This window comes from Polyodon spathula, chromosome 26, assembly GCF_017654505.1.
Source record: "Polyodon spathula isolate WHYD16114869_AA chromosome 26, ASM1765450v1, whole genome shotgun sequence".
Lineage (NCBI taxonomy): Eukaryota > Metazoa > Chordata > Actinopteri > Acipenseriformes > Polyodontidae > Polyodon > Polyodon spathula.
Window position 1 is genome coordinate 9,892,369 of NC_054559.1, and position 23,310 is coordinate 9,915,678.

At 38.5% G+C, this 23,310-nt stretch overlaps 1 protein-coding gene across 1 annotated transcript; it reads left to right on the forward strand.

Annotated features, from left to right (window-relative positions):
- Positions 1-185: 185 nt before the first annotated feature.
- Positions 186-23,250, forward strand: LOC121300775 (mucin-3A-like). The gene is made up of 12 exons (XM_041229632.1): positions 186-417; positions 1,059-1,406; positions 5,454-5,573; positions 6,122-9,133; positions 9,455-9,567; positions 9,861-9,919; positions 10,006-10,166; positions 12,071-12,233; positions 13,079-13,270; positions 18,285-18,512; positions 19,811-19,964; positions 21,787-23,250. The coding sequence occupies exons 1-12, from the start codon at positions 375-377 to the stop codon at positions 21,859-21,861; spliced, it is 4,668 nt and encodes a 1,555-aa protein (XP_041085566.1). The 5' UTR covers positions 186-374; the 3' UTR covers positions 21,862-23,250.
- The last annotated feature ends 60 nt before the right edge of the window (positions 23,251-23,310 follow it).

Here is a 23,310-nt window from a genome sequence, read left to right on the forward strand (position 1 = left end):
GCATGCGCAATACCAAGTCATAAAACCATATAATCACCTGGCAGCTATTAAACTTTGTGAGGCACGTGTGTGTGTTTTCAGCGACATCCATCCCACTGAGAGGATGTCCTCCCCTGCTTCCAAAGCACTGGTAAAAAAAAAAAAATTAGAGAGAGAGAGAGAGTCAGTCAGAGTCTATCCGCTTCGTAGGCACCCCTTTAAGAGGTACAAAACCAATTAAACTTCTTTATTAATGGACGAAGCCTGGGTTTAATAAGGGGTTGCGTTTATTTCTGGTTCCACCGTCACCGCGGTTGAAGAACAAAGCATCCTAAAACTTATCAAGGGGGCCAGCAAGCCTTCATCTAATTCTATGGGATCTAGAAATCGTCACGATGCAACTTTATGTTCGAGTGGTTCTGTTTTTTGTAAACACAGGTAATGCCTTACAACGTTCTGCATTCATTACAAATATAGTCTACTGACATAAGATTTTACGTTACTTTTAAAATTGCTTGATATTTAGGAAAGTAATATTTTTATGAAATACAGTGAGGAACCAGAGTTTGGGAAGAGAGTTGGATGGTGAATGTACGAACTTATAGGTTGTTCTTATTTTTTTTACAAATGTTTCTAACCAGTTAGGATTTTGGTAAATCTTCTTCTTTTTTTTTTTTTTTTTCACTTCATGTGGTCTATTGTGAACTTTTTTTTTATTGCGTTTTTTTTTTTTTTTTTATAGCGTTTTTTTCTAATATTGACAATCATATTGTATTTGACAATCTGTATATACAGGTGTCCTATTTTTAAGTCTTTATACCCTTTGTATTTTAAATACAGCTGTGTGTGACCACCGAAGATTAAGACAGTGACCTGATTTCAATTGTAGTGTACAGTATGTTTTGTAGTAGGACGTCATCAATACTTATTGTTTTTATTATTCAAGGGTTTTGTTTATCATTTAGTAGTTTAAGACACATTTGAAAATAATAATGCAGGGTATTTGTTAACTGTACACATTTACTGTGTAGTGAATTGTACTGCGCAGTTTCAGCTTTTGTTCTCTTTGCACTTTACAGGCTTTCTGCATTCCTTAATACACCGTGACTGTGGGGGCATCATTGATGTCAGCAAGGAAAACACAGGGGTTTTACAACACTCGGTATCAGCAAACGCATCAGATAATATACAGGGTGTGAGCTGCACGTGGCTAATTGAGGCACTGTCTACAGAAACTGTACACGTAGCCCTTCTCACTCTTGATAATAAAACATGCATTAGTGTATATTTTGGGAACAGATCAAACATATCAATTTGTGGCTCAAGGAAGGAATCGTTATTGTCTGGGAAAGGTAGAGGTGTGATAACCTGGCACGCTGCAGCTGGAAGTTATGCAAGGGACACCCAACTGTCAATCAAGTATACAGGTAAGATACAGTATACCCTTCAGGCATTACTCAGGTCTAGATTTGAGCTTTTTAAACAGATAGTGCTGTTTGGATATTTAAAGCTCATACTATTTGCTTATCCCCCAGGAGTGATTCAAGTTTAAATGAGTGGATGTCTTCATATGAATAACAGGAGGAAAACAAGATATTTTTGTTGTTTTTGCTACAAATCAATGCTTACATTCGTCTTTGATTAAAGAAATAAGAAGAAATTAAAAGGGATTAAAAAATGACATACAGTACTGGTACCTTGTTTCTTTCAAATAACATTTTGAAATTCAACTTGCAGTTTCTGAATGTGAAAAGTTTGATTTGTTTGTTCAGATGTTATTTTTTTTTTGTGTGCCAGTGTGACCTGAAACATATTGATATTTTACTCTATATGTGTCTTACGAGACAAATTAGCCCTCTGGATGCCTTACATAAGGGAAAAATAATTTATAAAAGTTCGATTTAACTATGAAATGGCCGTTTTTGAAACAATTAATGTGCCCCATTTTTATTTTTAATAAATTAGTTTTGTATATTTTACATTGACACAGCCATCTCAGTTTTATGATGTTCTAAATTTTAGCAACATTTTAAAATCCTAAAGCAGCAAGAATGCTGGTGAAGAGTACGATGACATTGTGACGTCATTGTCATATATGAATGACAATGTTTTAAAGATGTTCCCTAATTTATCATCCATAGCTACTGTCTACAAGTCTCAATGCTGATTATATGTAGTTATCCTAAAATAAACTTCTAGTATTACTCTGATATAATCTAACTTAAATACTTGTTTACAACATGTTGCATATTGTGTAAGTTACATGAGTTCAATATGACACCTAAAGTTTGTTTTCTAATTAGAACTATTACTATTAGAACTACTGGGATTCAAGGTAAATGCCACTTTGACTCAACACTTATAAAAGAACATTTGAAACCTCAGTTTACTTCTCCTTATGGCATAACTTGCGACCCCATATATTTAGGAATCGTTATGGTTCAAAGTGATTTTTCCAACAATTAAAGAAAAAATAAAGCAAGAAAAAAAGTAATTTCTTAGGCATTTCTGGGCAAACATGTTTAATAAATGCAGTCATTCCTAATTCTTTTTGTTACATGTTTAATAAGTGCAGGTTACAGTGGTAGCTGACTCATAAATTCCCTTTAAAATAAGACATGCATCTGCTTTAAATGAAACCTGATTAGAGTATTGAGTCTAATCAGATTTCATTTAAAGCAGATGCATGTCTCATTTTAAAGGGAAGTTTTTAATTAAAGTAAATCGACTGCTGGTTCCAATGTTACAGCAGGTACAAGCTGCAGTGACAGGAATTATGTCAAAACTACATTAAAGAAAATCGTACTGTAATCCATTATCACTACATAATGGCAGGAAGAGTAATGCACTAGACCAGTTGTTCTCAACCCTGGTCCTGGGGACCCCCTGTGTCTGCTGGTGCTCATTCCAGCAGAGCTTTCAAGTACTTAACTAGACCCTTAATCGAACTGATCATTTGCATAATTAGACTTTTTATAATTGTTTTCTGCTCTTAAACAGCTACAGAGTTCAAGTTACTTGTAAAATGTTATAGCTAGCTTGAAAACAATTTAAAAGGTCTAATGAAGCAAATTATCCGTTCAGTTAAAGGTCTAGTTAAGTAAATAAGAGCTGAGATGGAATGAACCAGCAGACACAGGGCTCCCCCAGGACTGAGTAACCCTGCGCTAGACAACAATAATCGTGAAAACAAATTTGAAGCACCATCTGAAATGAGGGATATATTTTATTTATCCTATCTTAATCCTCCCAAGGGTGAATTATTGACCCCCTTATTGATAATAATAATAATAATAATAATAATAATAATAATTAGTAATTTAGCAGATGCTTTTATCCAAGGCGACTTACAGAGACTAGCGGGTGAGCAATGCATCATCAGCTGCTGCTACAGAGTTGCTTACGCTAGGACTTTTTATACCTCATCCAAAGGACGGAGCACAGAAATGTTAAGTGACTTGCTTAGGGTCACACACAGTGACCTCCTGGTATCAAACCCTTTTCTTTAACTGCTGGACCACCAAGCCTCCAGATAAAGTAACATTTGGTGGAAAGAGGTTCAGATTTAAAGGTGATGCTGTTTACATCATCACAGCTTAGATTTCAGGTATTGTTAATGCTGTTTCTTTTACTGTCTCAAACAAAAAACATTAACATATATTAAAGCATCTCATTTACAGTGGCTTGCGAAAGTATTGACCCCCCTTGGCATTTTTCCTATTTTGTTGCCTTACAACCTGGAATTAAAATAGATTTTTTGGGGGTTTGTATCATTTGATTTACACAACATGCCTACCACTTTGAAGATGCTAAATATTTTTTATTGTGAAACAAACAAGAAATAAGACAAAAAAACAGAAAACTTGAGCATGCATAAGTATTCACCCCCCCAAATTCAATGCTTTGTAGAGCCACCTTTTGCAGCAATTACAGCTGCAAGTCTCTTGGGGTATGTATCTATAAGCTTGGCACATCTAGCCACTGGGATTTGCGCCCATTCTTCAAGGCAAAACTGCTCCAGCTCCTTCAAGTTGGATGGGTTCCGCTGGTGTACAGCAATCTTTAAGTCATACCACAGATTCTCAATTGGATTGAGGTCTGGGCTTTGACTAGGCCATTCCAAGACATTTAAATGTTTCCCCTTAAACCACTCGAGTGTTGCTTTAGCAGTATGCTTAGGGTCATTGTCCTGCTGGAAGGTGAACCTCCATCCCAGTCTCAAATCTCTGGAAGACTGAAACAGGTTTCCCTCAAGAATTTCCATGTATTTAGCGCCATCCATCATTCCTTCAATTCTGACCAGTTTCCCAGTCCCTGCCGACGAAAAACATCCCCACAGCATGATGCTGCCACCACCATGCTTCACTATGGGGATGGTGTTCTCGGGGTGATGAGAAGTGTTGGGTTTGCGCCAGACATAGCGTTTTCCTTGATGGCCAAAAAGCTAAATTTTAGTCTCATCTGACCAGAGTACCTTCTTCCATATGTTTGGGGAGTCTCCCACATGCCTTTTGGTGAACACCAAACGTGTTGCTTATTTTTTTCTTTAAGCAATGGCTTTTTTCTGGCCACTCTTCCTGTGTAGTGTATGGTTTAAAGTGGTCCTATGGACAGATACTCCAATCTCCACTGTGGAGCTTTGCAGCTCCTTCAGGGTTATGTTTGGTCTCTTTGTTGCCTCTCTGATTAATGCCCTCCTTGCCTGGTCCGTGAGTTTTGGTGGGTGGCCTTCTCTTGCCAGGTTTGTTGTGGTGCCATATTCTTTCCATTTTTTAATAATGGCTTTAATGGTGCTCCGTGGGATGTTCAAAGTTTCGGATTTTTTTTTATAACCCAACCCTGATCTGTACTTCTCCACAACTTTGTCCCTGACCTGTTTGGAGAGCTCCTTGGTCTTCATGGTGCTGCTTGGTTGGTGGTGCCCCTTGCTTAGTGGTGTTGCAGACTCTGGGGCCTTTCAGAACAGGTGTATATATACTGAGATCATGTGACACTTAGATTGTACACAGGTGGACTTTATTTAACTAATTATGTGACTTCTGAAGGTAATTGGTTGCACCAGATCTTATTTAGAGGCTTAATAGCAAAGGGGGTGAATACATATGCACGCACCACTTATCCGTTAGTTATTTTTTAGAATTTTTTTAAACAAGTTATTTTTTTCATTTCACTTCACCAATTTGGACTATTTTGTGTATGTCTATTACATGAAATCCAAATAAAAATCCATTTTAATTCCAGGTTGTAAGGCAACAAAATAGGAAAAATGCCAAGGGGGGTCAATACTTTCACAAGCCACTGTAAATTACTTTGATTGATGGAACCTAAAATCTAATGTCTTATTTACGGGTGTGTGTGTGTGTGAGAGAGAGTTAATCTCAGTCCAATAAATCACACTTGACTACTAAAGGCTCTGTGCAAAGGAAATGTTGAAGAGGAATAAGGTTTGATTGTGTTTTTTGTGTTTTACTTAGTCTTGGTAAACTGGTGTGCTAGACTGTCTCCCTGCTTGAATGGAGGGACTTGCATACCCGGAGAATCCTCTGCAGTGTGTGTGTGTCCAAAGACCTGGCAGGGGAAGCACTGTGAAAGAGGTAAACAGCACAGGCCGTGTGCGAACAATGGGGCTGAATTCATGAAGAGATGTGTAACAAGCATGGCTTTATGTGATCCTAAAAGTAACTGTATATGTGTAATGTCAAATTACCCAGTGGATACAAATTTTAAACAATATATCAGTTTTGTTGGTTTTAGCCATAAGTGACATTTTTTCTTCTTAAAAAATATTTATGCAGTCTCTTTAAAATGCAAGTCACAACTATGAAAAATGTAATGATGTATTCATATCTGGTTACATGTGGACTGTATCAAGGATGGGAAAAAATGACTCCTATTGCACAAGTGTCATGGAATACGTAATTGTTTACGCTAAGATGTGACGTTAAGTAAAGATTATTAAAACATGGACAGACTCAAAACTGCTCTGCAATAGAAGTTGAATGATGGGACTTGAAAACTCACCAGTAAAAAAAGTTAATCTCATTTTTGCAGTGCCCCTGCTTCCTGGGTTGGGGGATATGACCTAGTTGAATGATTTATTTATTTGTTACATTATTATTAGATGATTGTTTGTCTTCCTTAGAAACACGGAACCTTCTTGAGGAAAGACTTCCCCACACTGAGTCATACAGGCGAAAAGCTCCTTTGAGTCAGGAGACAAGCTTCCATGGCATTCCAGAAATTTCAAAAATTCCACAAATCACACTTAATAGGAGGAAACTGTTGTTCTCGAGGCCCGGTGTTCTGACAACATTCGGTGGCAAGGGAACAGCACGGTATGGCACAACCGAAGGCCAGCCGAGGGATGAGAATAACACAACAAAGGCATTCCATAGTAACAGATCAGTCAGCAGTCATTGGCCCAGAGACAGCAAAAGCACTGCTGTCAGCGCTGATAAGGAAACACTCCTATCCACTCAGGAAACTTCCCATAATAATAAGGACGCTGCTGTATTTACAAATCGGACACTTTCACACATGAGATTTACTGCAACTGATGATCCATCATTAGGCTTGGCCAGTCCGGCTACTGAACAAATTGAGAAAACAAAGCCCACAGGTGTGACTGCAATTCCTGCCTGTTTGATGAAAATGGAAGAGAAGTCACATCCTTCAGAAAATGGCTCCTCATTGCTAAGAAATGTTTTCCATCAGTACACAATGGTGTCTGCAACATTCCCAATATCTCCAGCCCGGGAATCCGCTTCACAGGCTTTCACTGTCAAACCTTTCCCACTGACCACTACTTCCCATGACACTGCAACTCCTCCAGATACCGTACAGAATCCTACAGAGTCGCTGCCACCACGGCATGATCAGGAGATGGAGAGCAATGACCAAGGCTATAGTCATGGAACCAAATTGGAAGTATCACGTGAAATGAAAAAAGATGCCTTTTCTCTGACTTCAATTATTCCTGACATGGACATGTCAATTAAAACAGAGTCATCACAGACTTTGAAAGATATGTTAATCAGTGGTTTATCCACTTCAGTCACAGGCTTGCAGGACGTGTTTGTTGAACGCAAGACTAGCAGAAAGATCACAGCTTTTTCTAGTACAGCTACTTTGAACCATAACCTCATGTCTGTGTTAACTTCTTCAGGGACTGACCCTACAGAGTTTAAAAAATATACCATAGAGACAGGGTTGGGAACCCTAAAACATCCTAATGTCTCTCATTTACTCACAACCCCTTTGGAATTCTCTAGTGAAGTCACACTGAACCCTGAAGGAGTCACAAATTCTCCATTTGATCATCAAAAGAACACTGAGCACTCGTACAGCAGAGATTTAACAGGGGTGACTGAAAACAACAGTTTGACTTTACAGACTCTCAGTAAACTCTCAGGGTCAGCCAGATATGCTACTGAAATTGGCAAAGAGGCCAAAGCCTTTCCTCGTGAGGCCAGCAAGAACAGAACACATCAAATAGCCGCTGACAGTCCCACTCCATTGATGGAGGATTTTAATGCACGTCTGTTTGAGCATAAGTTAGTTCCTGTGGTTACTAGAAGCCTTCTTGATGGAGAAATTTATAGTGGGGAAACAGCATCTGAGAGTGATGTAGGTGTGTCAATTTTAACACAAGGGTTCAGTGAAAGGGCTGTCCCATCTTCCACAAGTAAGGAGGAAGTTTCCACATTGACTACTTTGATAGAAAACAGCATGCCAGCTGGTCTAGAGACTAGTACTCTTGACACAGATTCGGTTGTACCTCATACAGGCACTACAGAAACAGATGTCATGCTACAGTTTACAGGGGTTACACCTTCAACCACTACTTCCATTCCAGAATTATTTCCACAGTCTGAAAGTACAGCATCTACATCAGAACCGCCAACACCTGCTGTGCATTCCTTGCCAAATCTGCCGATAGTGGATCGATCAAGTACTGCTGAACCCAGTACCCTCTCCATAACAACACCTGAACAGACCACAGTGTCTCAAAATATCAGGCAATCGGTCTCATCTACGGAAACGCTTGAGGAATCAGTGAATAATGATGTAATCTCATCGGAGGATGGCATTAAATCTGCATCCGCTTCAGCAACTCCAACTGAAATAGCACCTACATCTTCAGAGAGCTTCAATTCAAGCCCTTTTTCTTTTACATTGAGTGATACAGTAACACATTACACGTCGACAGCTGTTGGTTTAGACCCGTCGGTGGAGTCGCACACATTAGGCACAAGTTTGCCACAAGAGAAAACTATTGTGCCGGACAGTACTTCCTCTTTTTCTACCCCTCTGTTGACTGGTTCTTATACTGTTACAGTGACAAACCTCAATACAGGTGGAGCAACAGTACCAACTCTGCAGACAACCACATCGCTGAATGCAGTGGTTCCTCAAACAGTATCACCTAGAGTGGAGGGCAGTTCCTCTACTCCTGTTAGGCAAACTGAGATGGGAACAGAGGTTTTAAGTACAGGGTATTCCAGCACCACAGTTTCAAGTGGCAAAACTCTTTCAACTGTTTCTCAAAGCACTTTAACCCCTGCCTTAGATGATTCAAGTTGGAGTCCGACAAGACAGAGTTCTACCACGCTTTCCCCTGTAACACAGTCCACTCCTCTTTCTGCAATAAACTCCACTGCAGGAAGTGGTAATGTCACAGACTCAGCAACAGCCCTGACATATTTGGAATCCAGTACAACCGAACAGCTTTCCACCTCACTGTGGGAGACACAAGCTAAAGGTAAGAAGAATAGCACTCTAGGCCAATCTAGGGGCTTGCCAGTGGATCAGTCAAGTACCTTAACTGCCTCCATTTATAACAGCACTTTTGCTAGGCCTACAGTTTCTGCCATTGTGAAGACAAGACCTACTGCTGAATCAAACAGAAGTGAAAGCACTCCAATGCCTTTCACAGGACGTGTGAACGTGACTTTAACCACTCAACCTTTAACCATGTCTACGATTCCAACAATCACCCTGCGTGTTCCTGCTTTTGGGAACGAGGTATTTACGCCCACATCTTATGGACTAAAGACTGCAAGAAGTTCCCCTGCTCCGACTGTGATGTTTACCACATCGAGAAACCCTTATGAGAAGATTTACATAGTGGGGGATCAGCCACCCATTATCAAAGGTCAGCTTATTTAAGCATTTATAATTCTTTTACTTGGATGCATCACTAATAAACATAATGAACTGATAAATATGACCAAATTCATTTGCAGAAAAGACTGCAATATAGAAAGATCAAACACATGTAATGGAATGTTTGACAGGTAAATATTCAAGGTTAAAACAATTTATATGGTTTAAAAAAAAAAAAAAAACTTTATAAAAAAAACCCTTTAAGACAAATATATATTTTGTACATGGGTGTCGAAATATTCAAATACAAATAATTAAAAAACTATCAACTTGATAAACATGCGATTTTTTTTTTTTTTGTTATATATAGAAAAACATATCGAAGTTCCTTCCCTTCTTGAGATGGAAATGGACTTCAGTAAAGACCTTGCAAATCCTAAATCCAAAGCCTTTGAAAATCTTGCGGCGGACTTCCTAGGAAAGGTCAGTGTACCAAACCATAAACTGCTGCTGAGCCACAAGCTTGTTAGTGTGATCATTCACATGTAGACAAGGGTGTACCTTTTCTGTCTGCCTTTTCAGTACAGTATTACTTGGTGACTGTGTGTGTGTATTGTGTCTTTTTTTGATCATCTTTTTCTTGTTTCAAGAATTGCACTTATGATTGCATTGTTGTGTACGGGTATGTGCTGGGGAGGGGTTTTATAAATAGCTTTAGTGTTGTATATGTTTATACACTACTAAATAACATCACTGTCAATAATTTTACATTCCAGGTTGAACCATTTTACAAGAAGGTTCCTGGGTATCAACACATACAGATTTCAGGAATCAGGTATAAAAAGGCTACCATTATGTGCTTTTATCTGTTGTACCATTCTGAAACCAATAGTTGATTAACATTACTCCTTCTTGCTGTAGTGGCAGCTTGCTCATGGAGTATGACGCTGTGTTCAGTACGGAATCAGTACTGGGGTTGCTTGGGGATCTGGTAGGGCTGCTGAATATGACGGGTCTGCCTGAGGCCGTCTCCCAGGGATTCTACATCAGAGGGGCCAGAGTGCTGCGCATATCTGTCCGTAGTAAGTACATTATCTGAGCCTTGATCAGCATCAAACAGCTAGCGTGAATAAATTAACTTCACAACCCCTTTACAATAGTTTTCCATGGTAAATATATAGTAAGGAGTGGTGATGCACAGTAAAAGCATGGTACAGGTTAGCAAAAGTGTGGTAAAAACCTATTTGATGTGTTTTAACAACATGATGGATGGCTGAATGAAGAGATGGATAGAGAACTTTGCAGTACCAATGTAAGTGCCCATTCCTGAGCTGTTTATGTAGTGATATTTATTGAAGATAGCATAACATTTATATTTCAGTACTATGGCAGGGAAGGGCCATAGAGAGCCACAGACTGGCAGCCAGCTTCTGCTATATGAAGTGTCCAACACAAATTGTCTTAGAAATTAAACATTTATCTTTGGCGAATGTGAAAAGTTTTTTGCAAACACAGATGCTGAAAAGTAGAACCTTTTTGGAGTGGGGTTGGGGTGGGATTACGGGAATGGTTTTGCTTGAGGATTCTGTGCCGTTGCATTACAGAACGAGCCATCGTACTTTATTTTCAGCAGCACAGTACCTGATAAATAAGTGCCAAGTTTAATGAATGTATCAGAATGGTGTTGGTCCCATCATGGATATTTACAGTAAATTCAGTGTTGTTTTTGCCTTAACACTTGGTGCCATGCAGGCTCAGTAGTATATTGTCCAATGGGCCTCAACTGTTGGCGCCACTTGGTTTCCAGTCATTCAATTTGTCTGCTTATGTGCTCCTGAAGCAGAGCACAGCGGTAACTCACTATTTACACATTATGCTTGAGGCATTTTTCTTTCCTGCTGCAGTTTGTAAAGTGGTCAAAATAAGTAACTGTTTTCTTTGATCCTTTTCCCCTATAATTTACTTTTTTTTTTTTCTGCACAGACACACAAATTAAATCACAGAAACTTTTATTTACAGGATTTAAAAATTTTTTAAAAATGAATCCCAAACTTTTTTTTGTGCTCCATATAGGTGCTCTACCATTAAGATATCTTGGCCACTTGTTCTCCAGGACATATATTCTAGCTTATACCAGCTTAATGGGGTGATCTGTATATAAACTGGCTAGCGGTACAGTGAATATACAATGTGGAAGGAAGCTATGACAGAAGTGCTTGTTCAACACTTCAGTTTTTCTTTTATTAATTTATCTTAATACTAGCTAGTGTATGAACCAGTAGAACAGGGGCTATGTGTTTTCGTGCAAAAAGAAAAACTCTTAACATGTGTGGGAAGCTGGCTTGAGTGGTGACGTCAGACCCAGAAGATACACACAGCACTGCGAGTGAAGTGAAAGTAAATCCACAGCAGATTGGGGTGATTTAATCAACAGACAAACAGACTCGGAACAAACAAGTATCGTGCTGGTCCTCCTGCATGCGTAGCAATTGTTATTTTTCAGTCTCCTCTCTCTACTCCCGTTCTCCACTCACCAACCACCCAACCCCGAGTGTACAGAGACTTGATTGCTAATCAATCATTCAGTTGGAATCTCGGTACATATGCATGTGAACTAATTATGCTTCTATACTAATACCTAGTTTAACCTGCACATGGAGTGATTGTGCAATCCCTGTGCCTAAATACAACTATATTTTAAACCACTTGTGATAATCCACACTCGGTGCATCAATACACCAATTAACACGTCACATGCAACATAAAACACATAAATACGCACAGGGGCGGGGCACTCTGCCACAATAAGGTATAAAACGAAAACTAAAACCTTTTTTTTTCCCGTTTTCAGTAGCTGTGCTAACACTGTCGGCACTAAGCCTGCCCTAACACAACAGTTTCTCTGCTGCAATGATGACAGGTTTATATTAAAGCATGCTCATGTTTTTCCAAGGCTGCTGTTTCCTCTCTCTCTCTCTCTCCCCAGAGCGGCAGGCTGACCCGTGCTCCTCAGTGTTCCGCTGCCAGCCCGGGTTCCACTGTGTCCCTGCCAGACGCAGCAATGCAAGCTGCACCTCTCTGTGCCACAGGGACTACTGTAAGAACGGCGGCATCTGCACCCACCAGAGAGGACAGCAGCCTGTGTGCCAGTGAGTATCACCCTGCTGCCTGACCTTTCATTGCCTGAATCGTCGCCGCTGCTTCCTCATAACACAAGAATGGAAAGACAGGACTGGGCTCCTTTTTTTCTGTTGCTGCTGATAATAGACAAGCTGATTTTAGCCTTTAGTTTAATTATTACCCATACAGTACAGGGAATTCAAATGTATTTTATTTATTTTTGATACATTTTATTAAGATTTTTCAGGATACAAAGGTTCATAACTGACAGCATCATACTTTTAAATCTGGCAGTAGATTTTCAGTCTTGCGGAGTGTGGGTCAATTATTCATTTGCCTGGTAATTTTACCTTTGCACGTACCTATTTTTTTTTAAAACCTTCCTTCACGGTGTACATAGTAAAGTATTATTTTAATAATAATAATAATTTACTATAGCGCCTTTCACAATGTAAATTGTAGCGAAAACAAATGAATAAAAGAAAGCAAGAAAAACTAAAAATAAAACACAACAGTAAAACAAGGCACATCACTTTAGCATAAAATCACTACACTGTAAAAGTTTGAAAGTTTTAAAAAGTTTTAAAAGCAATGACACTTGGTGCTTCCCTTACAGAGCTAGGCAGATCATTCCACAGTTTTGGGTCCTATAACTGAGTGCTCTGCCATCTGTTTTTCTTTCTTTCTTTTTTTTTTTTTTTTTTTTTTTTAAATGTATTGGGCAGTAAGTAATATTCCTGATGTGTGTCTCAAAAGAAAGATTTGAGTCTATTATCACAAGATTTGAAATAGCCCTGTAATTAAAAACATTTTGCATGAATTTAATGATTTGTCTTTTTGAAGTAATGAAAACAGCACTGTTTCTTTTCTGTAGGTGTCCGGTTGGTGTTGATTACTGGTTCATGGGTCTGAGGTGCGACCACAAAATGACCCAGCAGAAGCTGATTGGAATCGCGTTCGGAGTCCTCCTTGCGGTTGCTGTCATGATGGCAGCCATAGCCTTCCTGGTCATGAGGAGGTTCAAGACTTTACTTATTCAAGCCAAGGTTGACCAGACGAGAAGCAGGTAAGAGGTCTTCTGTTTTAATGGCACTACAGGTAGGGCAGTAAAAAGTGGTGTGAGGTTCTGGTGTGTAGCAGTGTGTATATGTGTAGCAGTGTGTATATACAGGTGGTAGTGTGGTCCAGTGGTTAAAGTCTAGGGCTAGGAAGAAACACAACCCCATACCATCACACAACCTGCACCATGTATAACATTGGGCAGGATGAACTTTTCTTTAAATTCTTCTCCTCTCTTCCTCCAAACATATTGTTGCTTTCTTGGTGAAAAAAAAGTTTTGAATTCGTCTGACCATAAAATTTGGTTGAAGAAATCAGCGGGCTTCAAGTATTTGATGGGAAAACTCCAATTGCTTTCTTTTGTGTGTTGTTTTTAAGATAGGTTTGCATCTGTTTTTAACCGGCCCAATAATTTTGTCTGTGACTGGATGTGGTATTGCCTGTAGTTCTCTAACGTTTGAACACATTTTTCATGTCATAGTGGATATCCCTACCGACCTCTAGCCCTAGGGAAATTTGTAGTAGCTAGGAGTAGCCTGGCGTTCAATTTGGGAGTGGAAGGGAGATTGTGGAGAGTTATCAGAGTGGGAGGTAAATGGGAGCAGAGCTGCACAGGCAGGCAATTGGGGAGGGAGGAAGAGCTGCACGAAACCTCCTAGATGAAGGAAAACAGCTCTTGACATAGAGAGTAGTGCATGGTCTGACGTGACAGCAGTCTGTGTTTCTGGATTATACGTACACTTTTTGTATTACTTTTGCCAGGGTTTCCTATTCCCACTAGTCTCAGGGTTGTTATTTGCTAAAAGCTGTCAATCTGGATTGCTACGTGAAGTGTCAAAACACATTTGTAAATGGGTAGAAATCTGTGTGCACTGCTCACCTGTTATAACGTGCCTCGTTATAGTGGCTCCCATTTGCTCCATAACACCATTACAGTAGCCCTTTTACACTCTTTATAAAAAGGAACACAAATAGCACAGTCTTGTAACTATGCCTCCCCACTATAGGGTTATAAAGGGAGAGCACTGTATTTTTTAAATGTCTCTCAAACGCACTCAGAAAATATCAAAATCCTTGTTATATTTGTAATGTTGGGACAAGGTTAGAAACATTGGGCTTTCCAGTAGCCACATTAATCCGTTTACTCAAAAGCCTGCCAACATCAACATTCTGGTGGGAACTGATAGGGAGTAGAAAAATGAAAGGAGATAACTGTTTCCACAGAAGCCTTGTGAAGAGACAGCTCCTGATATCTGTCACATGTCAAATAGAATGTACACAGTTAGATTTCTGGCAATCTTGGCAGTGTCTAGCTACCGTGGGGATTGTGTCATTAATCAGCTGTTTTCTTATAAAGTGGAATTCTACTTCTATTGGTAATATTCTCAGCCTGAGGCTTTTGTAAGCGGTAAAATGAAAGCTTTTCAAGGAAAAATACCTCAACACAAGCACTGATTTCCAGCTCTATTATTTTTATTCAGACAAAAAAACGCTGCTTTAATAAACACAAACAATGTCTTGTACTGGTTTTCTAGAAAGAGGTTTGAAATTAAAGTTGTCAGTGAAGGGGAAGATAAAGCCTGGATGGCACTTGAAGTGAGTCGTCACCCCAGGAGCACTGGAAGAGACATTTTAGGGTTGGGGTACCCAAAAGTGGCTCATTGTCCGTTCCTCAGTAATAAACATGTGTTAAACAGTTTGATACTTTTGTGAAACACAAAGTGTAAACACAGTGTAAATTCGGAAGTGTTGAGTCCCATTAAGCTGAACAAACTTTTTAATTTAACAGCTGCTCAACATTTCATTTTTCTGTGGATTGGTGGTCTTTAAGCACAGTTAAGTTATTTAAACACACAAGTCTTGACTTAAACTGCATACATAATATTTGATTATTTAAGGCTTTGACATAAAAACTGAGGTCCTGTGTGCTCTGTGGACATTACAGATCATACTGAAATACAGTTCAAATAAAAAGAATAGTGCATTGGCGGCTTCTGCAAAACAGCTTTAGTTCCATTCCCCAATCCACATAAAGAAAGGATGAACATTTTTTAGAAATAAGGTGTTCATTCTCAGTGGATCAATCCACTAAGAACCCATCCTAAATCTATCGTTCTGTGTGTTTACAAGTAATTCTGCATGTACAGTACTGCACACACACACACACACATATATATATATATATATATATATATATATATATATATATATATATATATAGAATAAAGGAATTGCTGATGTTAGTCTGGACACTTCCCCCTAGAGCTGCAGGACTCGCACTCAAGATGTTTCCTACATCCTGCTATTCTCACCCTGCACTTCCTGCAAGTGAGACCTGACAGGTCTTCCTCATTTCCACTGTCTCATAATTCTCCTGTCACACAGGACCCCGCCACCATCCTTCATCTTTTATCTGCTGTTTGTTCGGCTGGTATCACAGAGCACAAAGCGAAATTACATGCACTCGTCACAGTGTCACCCAGGCACCCCCAGTCCCTGGAAATTGGGGGTGGTAATAATTGAATTGTACAATACATGGCTGTTTTCTTTCTTCTTTTTTTAATATGAATCAAGCAAATTCTTTTAAATGGAATATCGCTGGCCAGCGGACAGTCCCTTGAGGGCATTTCCTCCTGTCACCCTTGATCATGAGTGTCTGCTCTGATGTCCTTGACCCAAGGACTACTTCTAACTGGTTGCATGTATTTTCACACACTGATAACTATTATAAACCTTGAGTGAATAGTTCTTTGTCTTATTGTTTTTAATGACATTATTTGTGGTATTGTTTGAGTAAGTTAGTTACATTTCCCTGCATGAGAGAAGATAACAAACCACTTTTCAGACTTGTAGTTTAGTATTTATGTATATTTTACAGACGAACGAGGCGCTTGGTATAGAGCGCAGGAAGTGGATATTGAGGTTTACAGTTTTATGTTTGTTTTAATGAAGAGCAGTCCACCACTGCATTGATTTATATATCTATATATATATATATATACACGCACACACACCAGTGCATTTTCCACTGCTTTCACACAGTTTGTTTTGACAGACTATCGGTGGTTTCCCGGAGAGTTCCATGTCATTGTGTGTCCCTCCTAAAGGGGGTAGCCAGCATCCTTGACCTAATCATGAGACACGTGCAAGTTTGTGTTTCTGTGCTGCAAGTTTTGAGACAATACTTTGTGATAATAATGAAATCAGAAATGCTAAATTTGAATGTGGAATCACTCTAGTAACATGTCACTCATTGGAACAGTTTAAGAGTGACTGGGAGCCTATGATTCCGGGATATTTCTGGCAATTACCGCGTTCAGACTGACACAAGCAGTGCATAAGGGTCTAACTTACAATAATAAAAACAACTGTAGTTTATTAACCCTTTCAGTCTTGGAATTACTTTTGTTGAGCTGAAGTATGCAAATCAAGTTGTATAATTAAAAAAGGAAGTCCTTTATGGAGTATACAGTACATGAGAACAGGATGATTTTTTTTTTACATATATTTTGGTAAATGGGGCTTTAAATCACATCTTGCAATCACACCACTGGCGGCGGAAGCATATTACATTTGGGGCGGGGCGGGCAAAGCTTCCTCGGTGCTATTTTTAGTGTTCCCACTGAAACGCTATTTGCGATGTCATATATGCAGCTCAGTTGTGACCAAAGCACGAGTAGAGAATCTCATAAATGTAGTTGTAGTGTAGGTTCGATACCGGTTCTGTGACTTTAGCACCGGGCCCCTATAGGAATGATATCGATATCATATTAAAATATAAATCAATAAATACCCATTCGGTAATGGTCACATTTAGCACTTGAAAGGGAACTGCTGGTACCTCCTACATTTAAAAGCAAATATGAAAACTGTTTTTCATCTACCTCTTCAAAAAAAATGTAAGACTCAAAGTATCATTAAATGCTAAAATTTATTGGTGAAAGTAAAAATAACAAAAACGTTTTAGTACCTAAAAAATATGTAGTAGACTACATGTTAGTGCTGAGCGTGCTGTTTGTACAGTAATTTGTTCACAGTGTGTTCATAGAGTTTTAAGTATGCTACATCCAGTTGTTTAATTTGATTGAGACTAGCTGCTGTTCCTGCTGCGCTTATGTATTGCCGATGACATTGACAGACAACATTCAGAGGGTGTGTACAGAACGGAGAGTCCCGCTCATCAAGCAGAAAAAGTCAAATACATAAGAATACTGTATTTACATACTCTTCAGGTTAAAGGAAACCTCTGATCCATTTTTGAATATGCATATATACGTCTTCTCTGCCTCAGAGTTGGGGCAGGCTGACATTAAGAACTCACCGGGCCCTCGGCACAGACGAGATAAACTGACCTTTTGTTGAGCAGCTTCAAATAGTAAGAGGCTGTTGTATATCAGTTGGTAGCCAAATCCATGATTTACCAATTAACATATCAGCGGCTGTTAAAATACGTCTTTAACGTGATTGTGCGCACGCACACAGTGGTGGTACATTGATTTGCATGGCGTTACACTATAAACAGGCAGGTCGCACGTCAAAAACACTTAAATCATTTTCAAGGGAGGGGGGTGTCAAGTATTATTAGATAAAAATTGTGAACAGTATCTAATGGTCTTACAGTGATGTACACATGATACATATACATTCTAAAGCTCTGTAAATGAAATATGGAAGATCATAATTATGGGGCCCTGAGTTGGGGGAGCGAAAAGATATTTCGCACCCCACATTTTCATTGGTGGAGCTAGCACTGCCCCTTGCCCCTGCGGTTCTGTTGCCTATGAATCACAGTTGAGGAATCTTTGGCCTTAAACATCAAAACACATTTGTACTCGCTTGTGTGAATGACAATAAAGCTGATATATTTTTCATACTTGCCTTTTATCACTACAATGCAGAACTCTTATGTTAACATACAGGGCTAAGATAAGGTGGACCTTGAGGTACTGCCAGGACTGAAAGGGTCACAGTTGTAGCTAAACATACCTAAAGTCAAGTCAATTTTTGTTTTTTTGTTCCAGTTACCGGAGATTCAGCCGCTTTGATGACATCTCGGAGCAATTCTGGTGTCAGCCCTGGCTGGACTCCTCTGCTAACTCTCTGGACAACCCTGCCTTCACTCACTCTGATGAGCACATTCACCTCCGGAGGCTGGACAGCAGTTACTGCAGCTGCCTGGAGGAGTCGCTCACCACCAGCAACAGCAGCAAAAGAAACATGCCCCACGTCAGGACTGTCTTCAGGCACAGGTAAACTTCCTCTAGGAATCACCGGTACCTCCAATATGCCTCAAAAAACAACCGTTCTCAGAAAAAAAATAGTTTCAGTAACTTTGTATATGAAAAGTAAAACCATCATGCCGTATGTAACACTAATATCATTCCCCAAGTTACAAATATATCCAGTACATACTATTGACAGTAAATTATATGTATAAGAATACATAGCAGTGATCTGGGAATACTTATATGACCAGTCATCAAAGCCTAGCCCTGTTGTTAAAGTTTAAACTTTCTTCCTGTGTTGTAACAAACTTGATAAAATACACTTACTTGCTTTCTTTCAAGTAACTCACAGCTCTGCTGCTTATTAGCCCCGGTGGGTGGAAATTTTAAAACGCTGCATTTAACTGCAGCACAAAGGAATCTCCACTAGAAACTGTCCCTGGCATCAGATGATTTGGGGTCATTTGCCAAGCACTGACACCTTTCACATCCCGAGCTCGGCACCTCAATGACATCAACCCACCCTGACCCTAACCCAACCCCAACCCTAACTGTAAACAACCTCAGCCCTAAAACCTAACACTTAAGATTCATCAGGTGCCCTCAAGAGTTTCTAGTGGAGATTCCTTTCTCCTGCGCATTTAACTGTAATGAAGTTTCCACATGTGGGAATATTGGGCAGCTATTGTGTATTAACATGACCACCTGCAAACCTTTGGGATGGGTTGGCTGCTTAGGGGACAAACAGCACCCTCTGGTGTTCACAGCAGACTGCTGCACTAAGAGTACAGGCAATATACTAATTTGATTTCTGTGAAAAAAAATGGAAATTCTACCCATGTGTCGCACTGTCAGAAAGGTGCGGTGCAGTATATCATGATCTGCCTTCATGCCGATGAGTGATTAATTCCTGTACAATGTGAGCAGTGCTAGTTAATCTTGTTAAACATAAATAATGATGTATGCCACTGCAGCCACTTTGATTTGTATTACAGCATTATAATTTAAATTGTATAATGATATATAGTGTACAGAGTTCACATGGAAAATAATCTGAGAGGTTAATTTTAAAGTACCATTAACTTTAATAGAAGTGCTTAAAAGGGAATTAAATGCACTGAGATTCAATAGCTTAAGCTTTCCTCCCCCCCCCCCCACCTCCTTAAAAATGTGATTGTTGTGGAATTGTCAATTGATAGGGGTCATAGTTTAACAATCATTTATTTTATGTGATGCCTGTTCAGAAGGGATTTAACAGGAAAATTGTCTCCAAGCTCTTGCCTTGAAGTAACAGCACACCTTTATTTTTTTTTTTATTACAGCTCCCCCTATAACTGGGATCTCAGTGACTGTAGCGTCAACGATCACATGGCAGACTCGGGCAAGGCCAGCGATCTCTCAGTTTCCAGCTGGCCTATGGAGCCCATTCAGTGGACACCCTTCCCCATTCTGCAGCAGCTTGGCATTGAGAGACCGGTAAGTAAATGAGCAAGACCCCCAAAAAACTGGACTGGTGGGACCCTAGGCTTTGAACCAAAACCACCCTCAAATTTGAGACTACCCAAGGTGTATGTTCATGATTAACTGGATCTGTGAAACAAACCAGTTAATAATCTAAAATATGTACTCAACTTTATAACTGACCAAATCTTTTTTGGAATAAAATGTAATGACAAAATTAAGGTTTCATTTTACATTTTGTAAATTATTACCAGTAAAGGATGTGCTTTGTTCTGAAACAAACACTATGAAGTACTATTGTATTTGGTCTATAATATCCAAGCATAGGGGTGCAACTGGGTTCAGTGATAGAAAGAGATTTTTAATATATATATATATATATATATATATATATATATATATATATATATATATAAAATCTCAAAAATAAAACCAAAACATGCACAGAATGTGTAAATTTGCAAGTCCATAGTATTGAAGCATAGGGAAAATGAAAAAAAAAAACAAGAAACAAAAACCACACACACATTCAAGGTTAGGGTTTTATTGTGGGTTGAACCCAAATTTATACAGCTTTGTATTTTGATATGGAGATCAGTGTAATTTTACAAACTGTAAACAACATCTACAAGTACAGAGACCTAACATCTAGTCTACATCATTTTACATTTTCACTTAACACAAATTGACATGCAAGCAACAGAGAAACAAAAACATGTCTTAAATTGACAGCATCAGTGGAAAACACTTGAGACAAACTACACAGTTTCTACCGTGAATTAGACTTGCTCTTTAGTCAATTCTTACCAATAAAAATAAAGATTGTCCTTCAAAAAGTGCAGTTCCAATGATAATTCTTAAATGCTCGCCAGAAAACCAATATGCTTTCAGTTAACTCAAGAACATTGGTAATATCAACACTATTGTTTCCTATACATTTTGTCTATCAAAGCAATGTGCATGCAGCACCTCAAACGTTTTAAAATAAGATTCGCAGTGTTTCACGTTTCTTATTCACAGTCACTTGTTGTGCTGTGAAGATATAGAAGATTTCACCTATAAATGCTTTACATTTGTTTTAATTTTTTTGCAGAAATAGCTCACCAAATATTTGATTTGAAAGTTAACCATGGCACACTTGTTAGTTGAAAATATGTACAAACCTAAGATCGTAAAATAGCTAGGCTTGTTTACAGCAATAAACTACATTTAGTATATTAACTTCACACTGCATAGTATTTCGGATTTCAAGCTTTTAATTTATTTTTACTTTAACAAGTTAGGGTTATACAATGACAAAAGTACATGGTGATTACAGTATGAAAGTTAGTTGCCTTAGCACATTAAGCAATATTAAAATCAATGGGATGGATACAAAAATAAAAGATGGGTAACCATAGTTATAAAAAAGTTAGCTTGCCTGGCTAGTACCAATCCATCACCTCACCAGTTATAACATCTGTACAAAAAAGTGATTGGGATTTTACATTGCTATTTTATTTTTTTTTTTTAATTAACAGCAGCTGGTTTATGAAAAAAAAAACTCCTCCCACTTCAGCCCCCTACCCTTGGGCACTACATTACATTTCTCCTGCATCTTCCCTTTCAGATCCAGCAAATGCTCGTGTACACAATACAAAATTAGTTTCCTTCTTTCTCCAGCGTGACTAGGGTCACGCAACTGTCTTAGTCTAGAAAATAGCACACACCCACAACCCACTAGGAAATCCATTTTATAGCTCAGCCAATTTAAAAAATGTTTTTTTAAAATTGCTTAGCAGTCAGGAAATGAACATTTTTCATAAAGCTAAACACTTAAATAATTTTTGCGTTTCAGTTTAAGACACGAAGACCCTGCTCTTTCTGTAAAGGAATGGAGCTGGTTAACCTGGAGAGAACCTGGACTGCTTAAATATATCAGATCAACAGTGGACTACCTAAGAAGCCTCTAGACAATTGCAGTAATCTTCCAAAAACAAGCACCACACTATTTAAGTAGTATACATACCAAGTACAGCTTCAAATCAGTACTATATATACACACACCAAGTGCAAACCCAAGGCCTTAAAATCAACATGTTTCCATTTAAAGTTTGTTACAACAATTTGAGCAACTGAGATTTTGGATTTGACGAAGCATTTTGGTAGTTTACTTCCTCAATTATGGTAAAATACTGGCACACCATTAAGTTTTGGTAATACTAAAGAAGCCGTTAGTACCAAGTATGTGTTCTACTAAATTATAATAAAAATAAAAACTTAAATAGCTGCAAGTTTGTTTTATTTTATATATATATATAATATAACAAATTAGGATAACTACTGCTATAAACAAGCAAGGTGCATGGCTAAGATAATTGCTGACTTCTTTGAATATTGTACTATCAGTTGTGCATTATTGTAGTAACTAAAATCACAATCCCTGTAAATATTGTATAGGTGTACATTTTATGCACGTAATTAACTACGAATAAAAGATTACATTCACCACTGTTCTAGCCACCAAAGCCTTTCATTTTACAGAGGATTGGCATTTTAATGTCAACCTGTTTTTAAAAAAACAACAAAACAATACATGCTGAGCAGCCAAAACATCATGATTTATTAATATTTGAAGAAAACTTTAGAATTCAACACAACCAAACTGTACATATTACAATCACATTCTATTTGTAAACAGTTAAAAGCCACTTAACTTGTGTTGCATCTTAGGACACAGACAATTAGGATCAAGGCAATGAAATGATGGCGACTTTTGCACTGTTAAAATCCTTGTTTGTCTTCAAATGACGAAACAAGCATTTTTTTTTTTAGAACACCATTTGTGGCAAGAAAAAATAAAGTAGTAATTTAACTCGTTACTTTTGCAATTACTTTTAAACATTTTACAATAAACACATGATTCTGTAAGCCAAATACCTGGCTACAGTATGCATAGTTGCTGATTTTCTTTTAAAGTACAACAAACTTCGACACAGTCACAAAGACAGCAAAAACATTAAGCCACTCTAATAGAGAATAAAGGAAAATAGTACAACTACAGCGATTCAGCAAACCACCTTCACTCACTAATAAAAAGACAGCATCTTGAAAGCAATATGTAGAACAACTCCAGCTTTAAGCAGTTATTTGGCAGAGAAAAACTTACAAAGCGATAAGTAGTTTCAGTGCGAAAAGTTGGGTTTTCCTACAAGAAACTACAAGGAGTTTCTACTGGGGGAACTGGTTTTTTTTTTTTGTTTTTTTTTTTTTCCTGAGAACCATGCTCTTTATTTAGGAGACGAGGAATAGAAAACCAAAAGAACATGGTCAAACACTGTTCAGTATTCCCAGAGATAGAAAGCATCGTCTTCATCCTCAA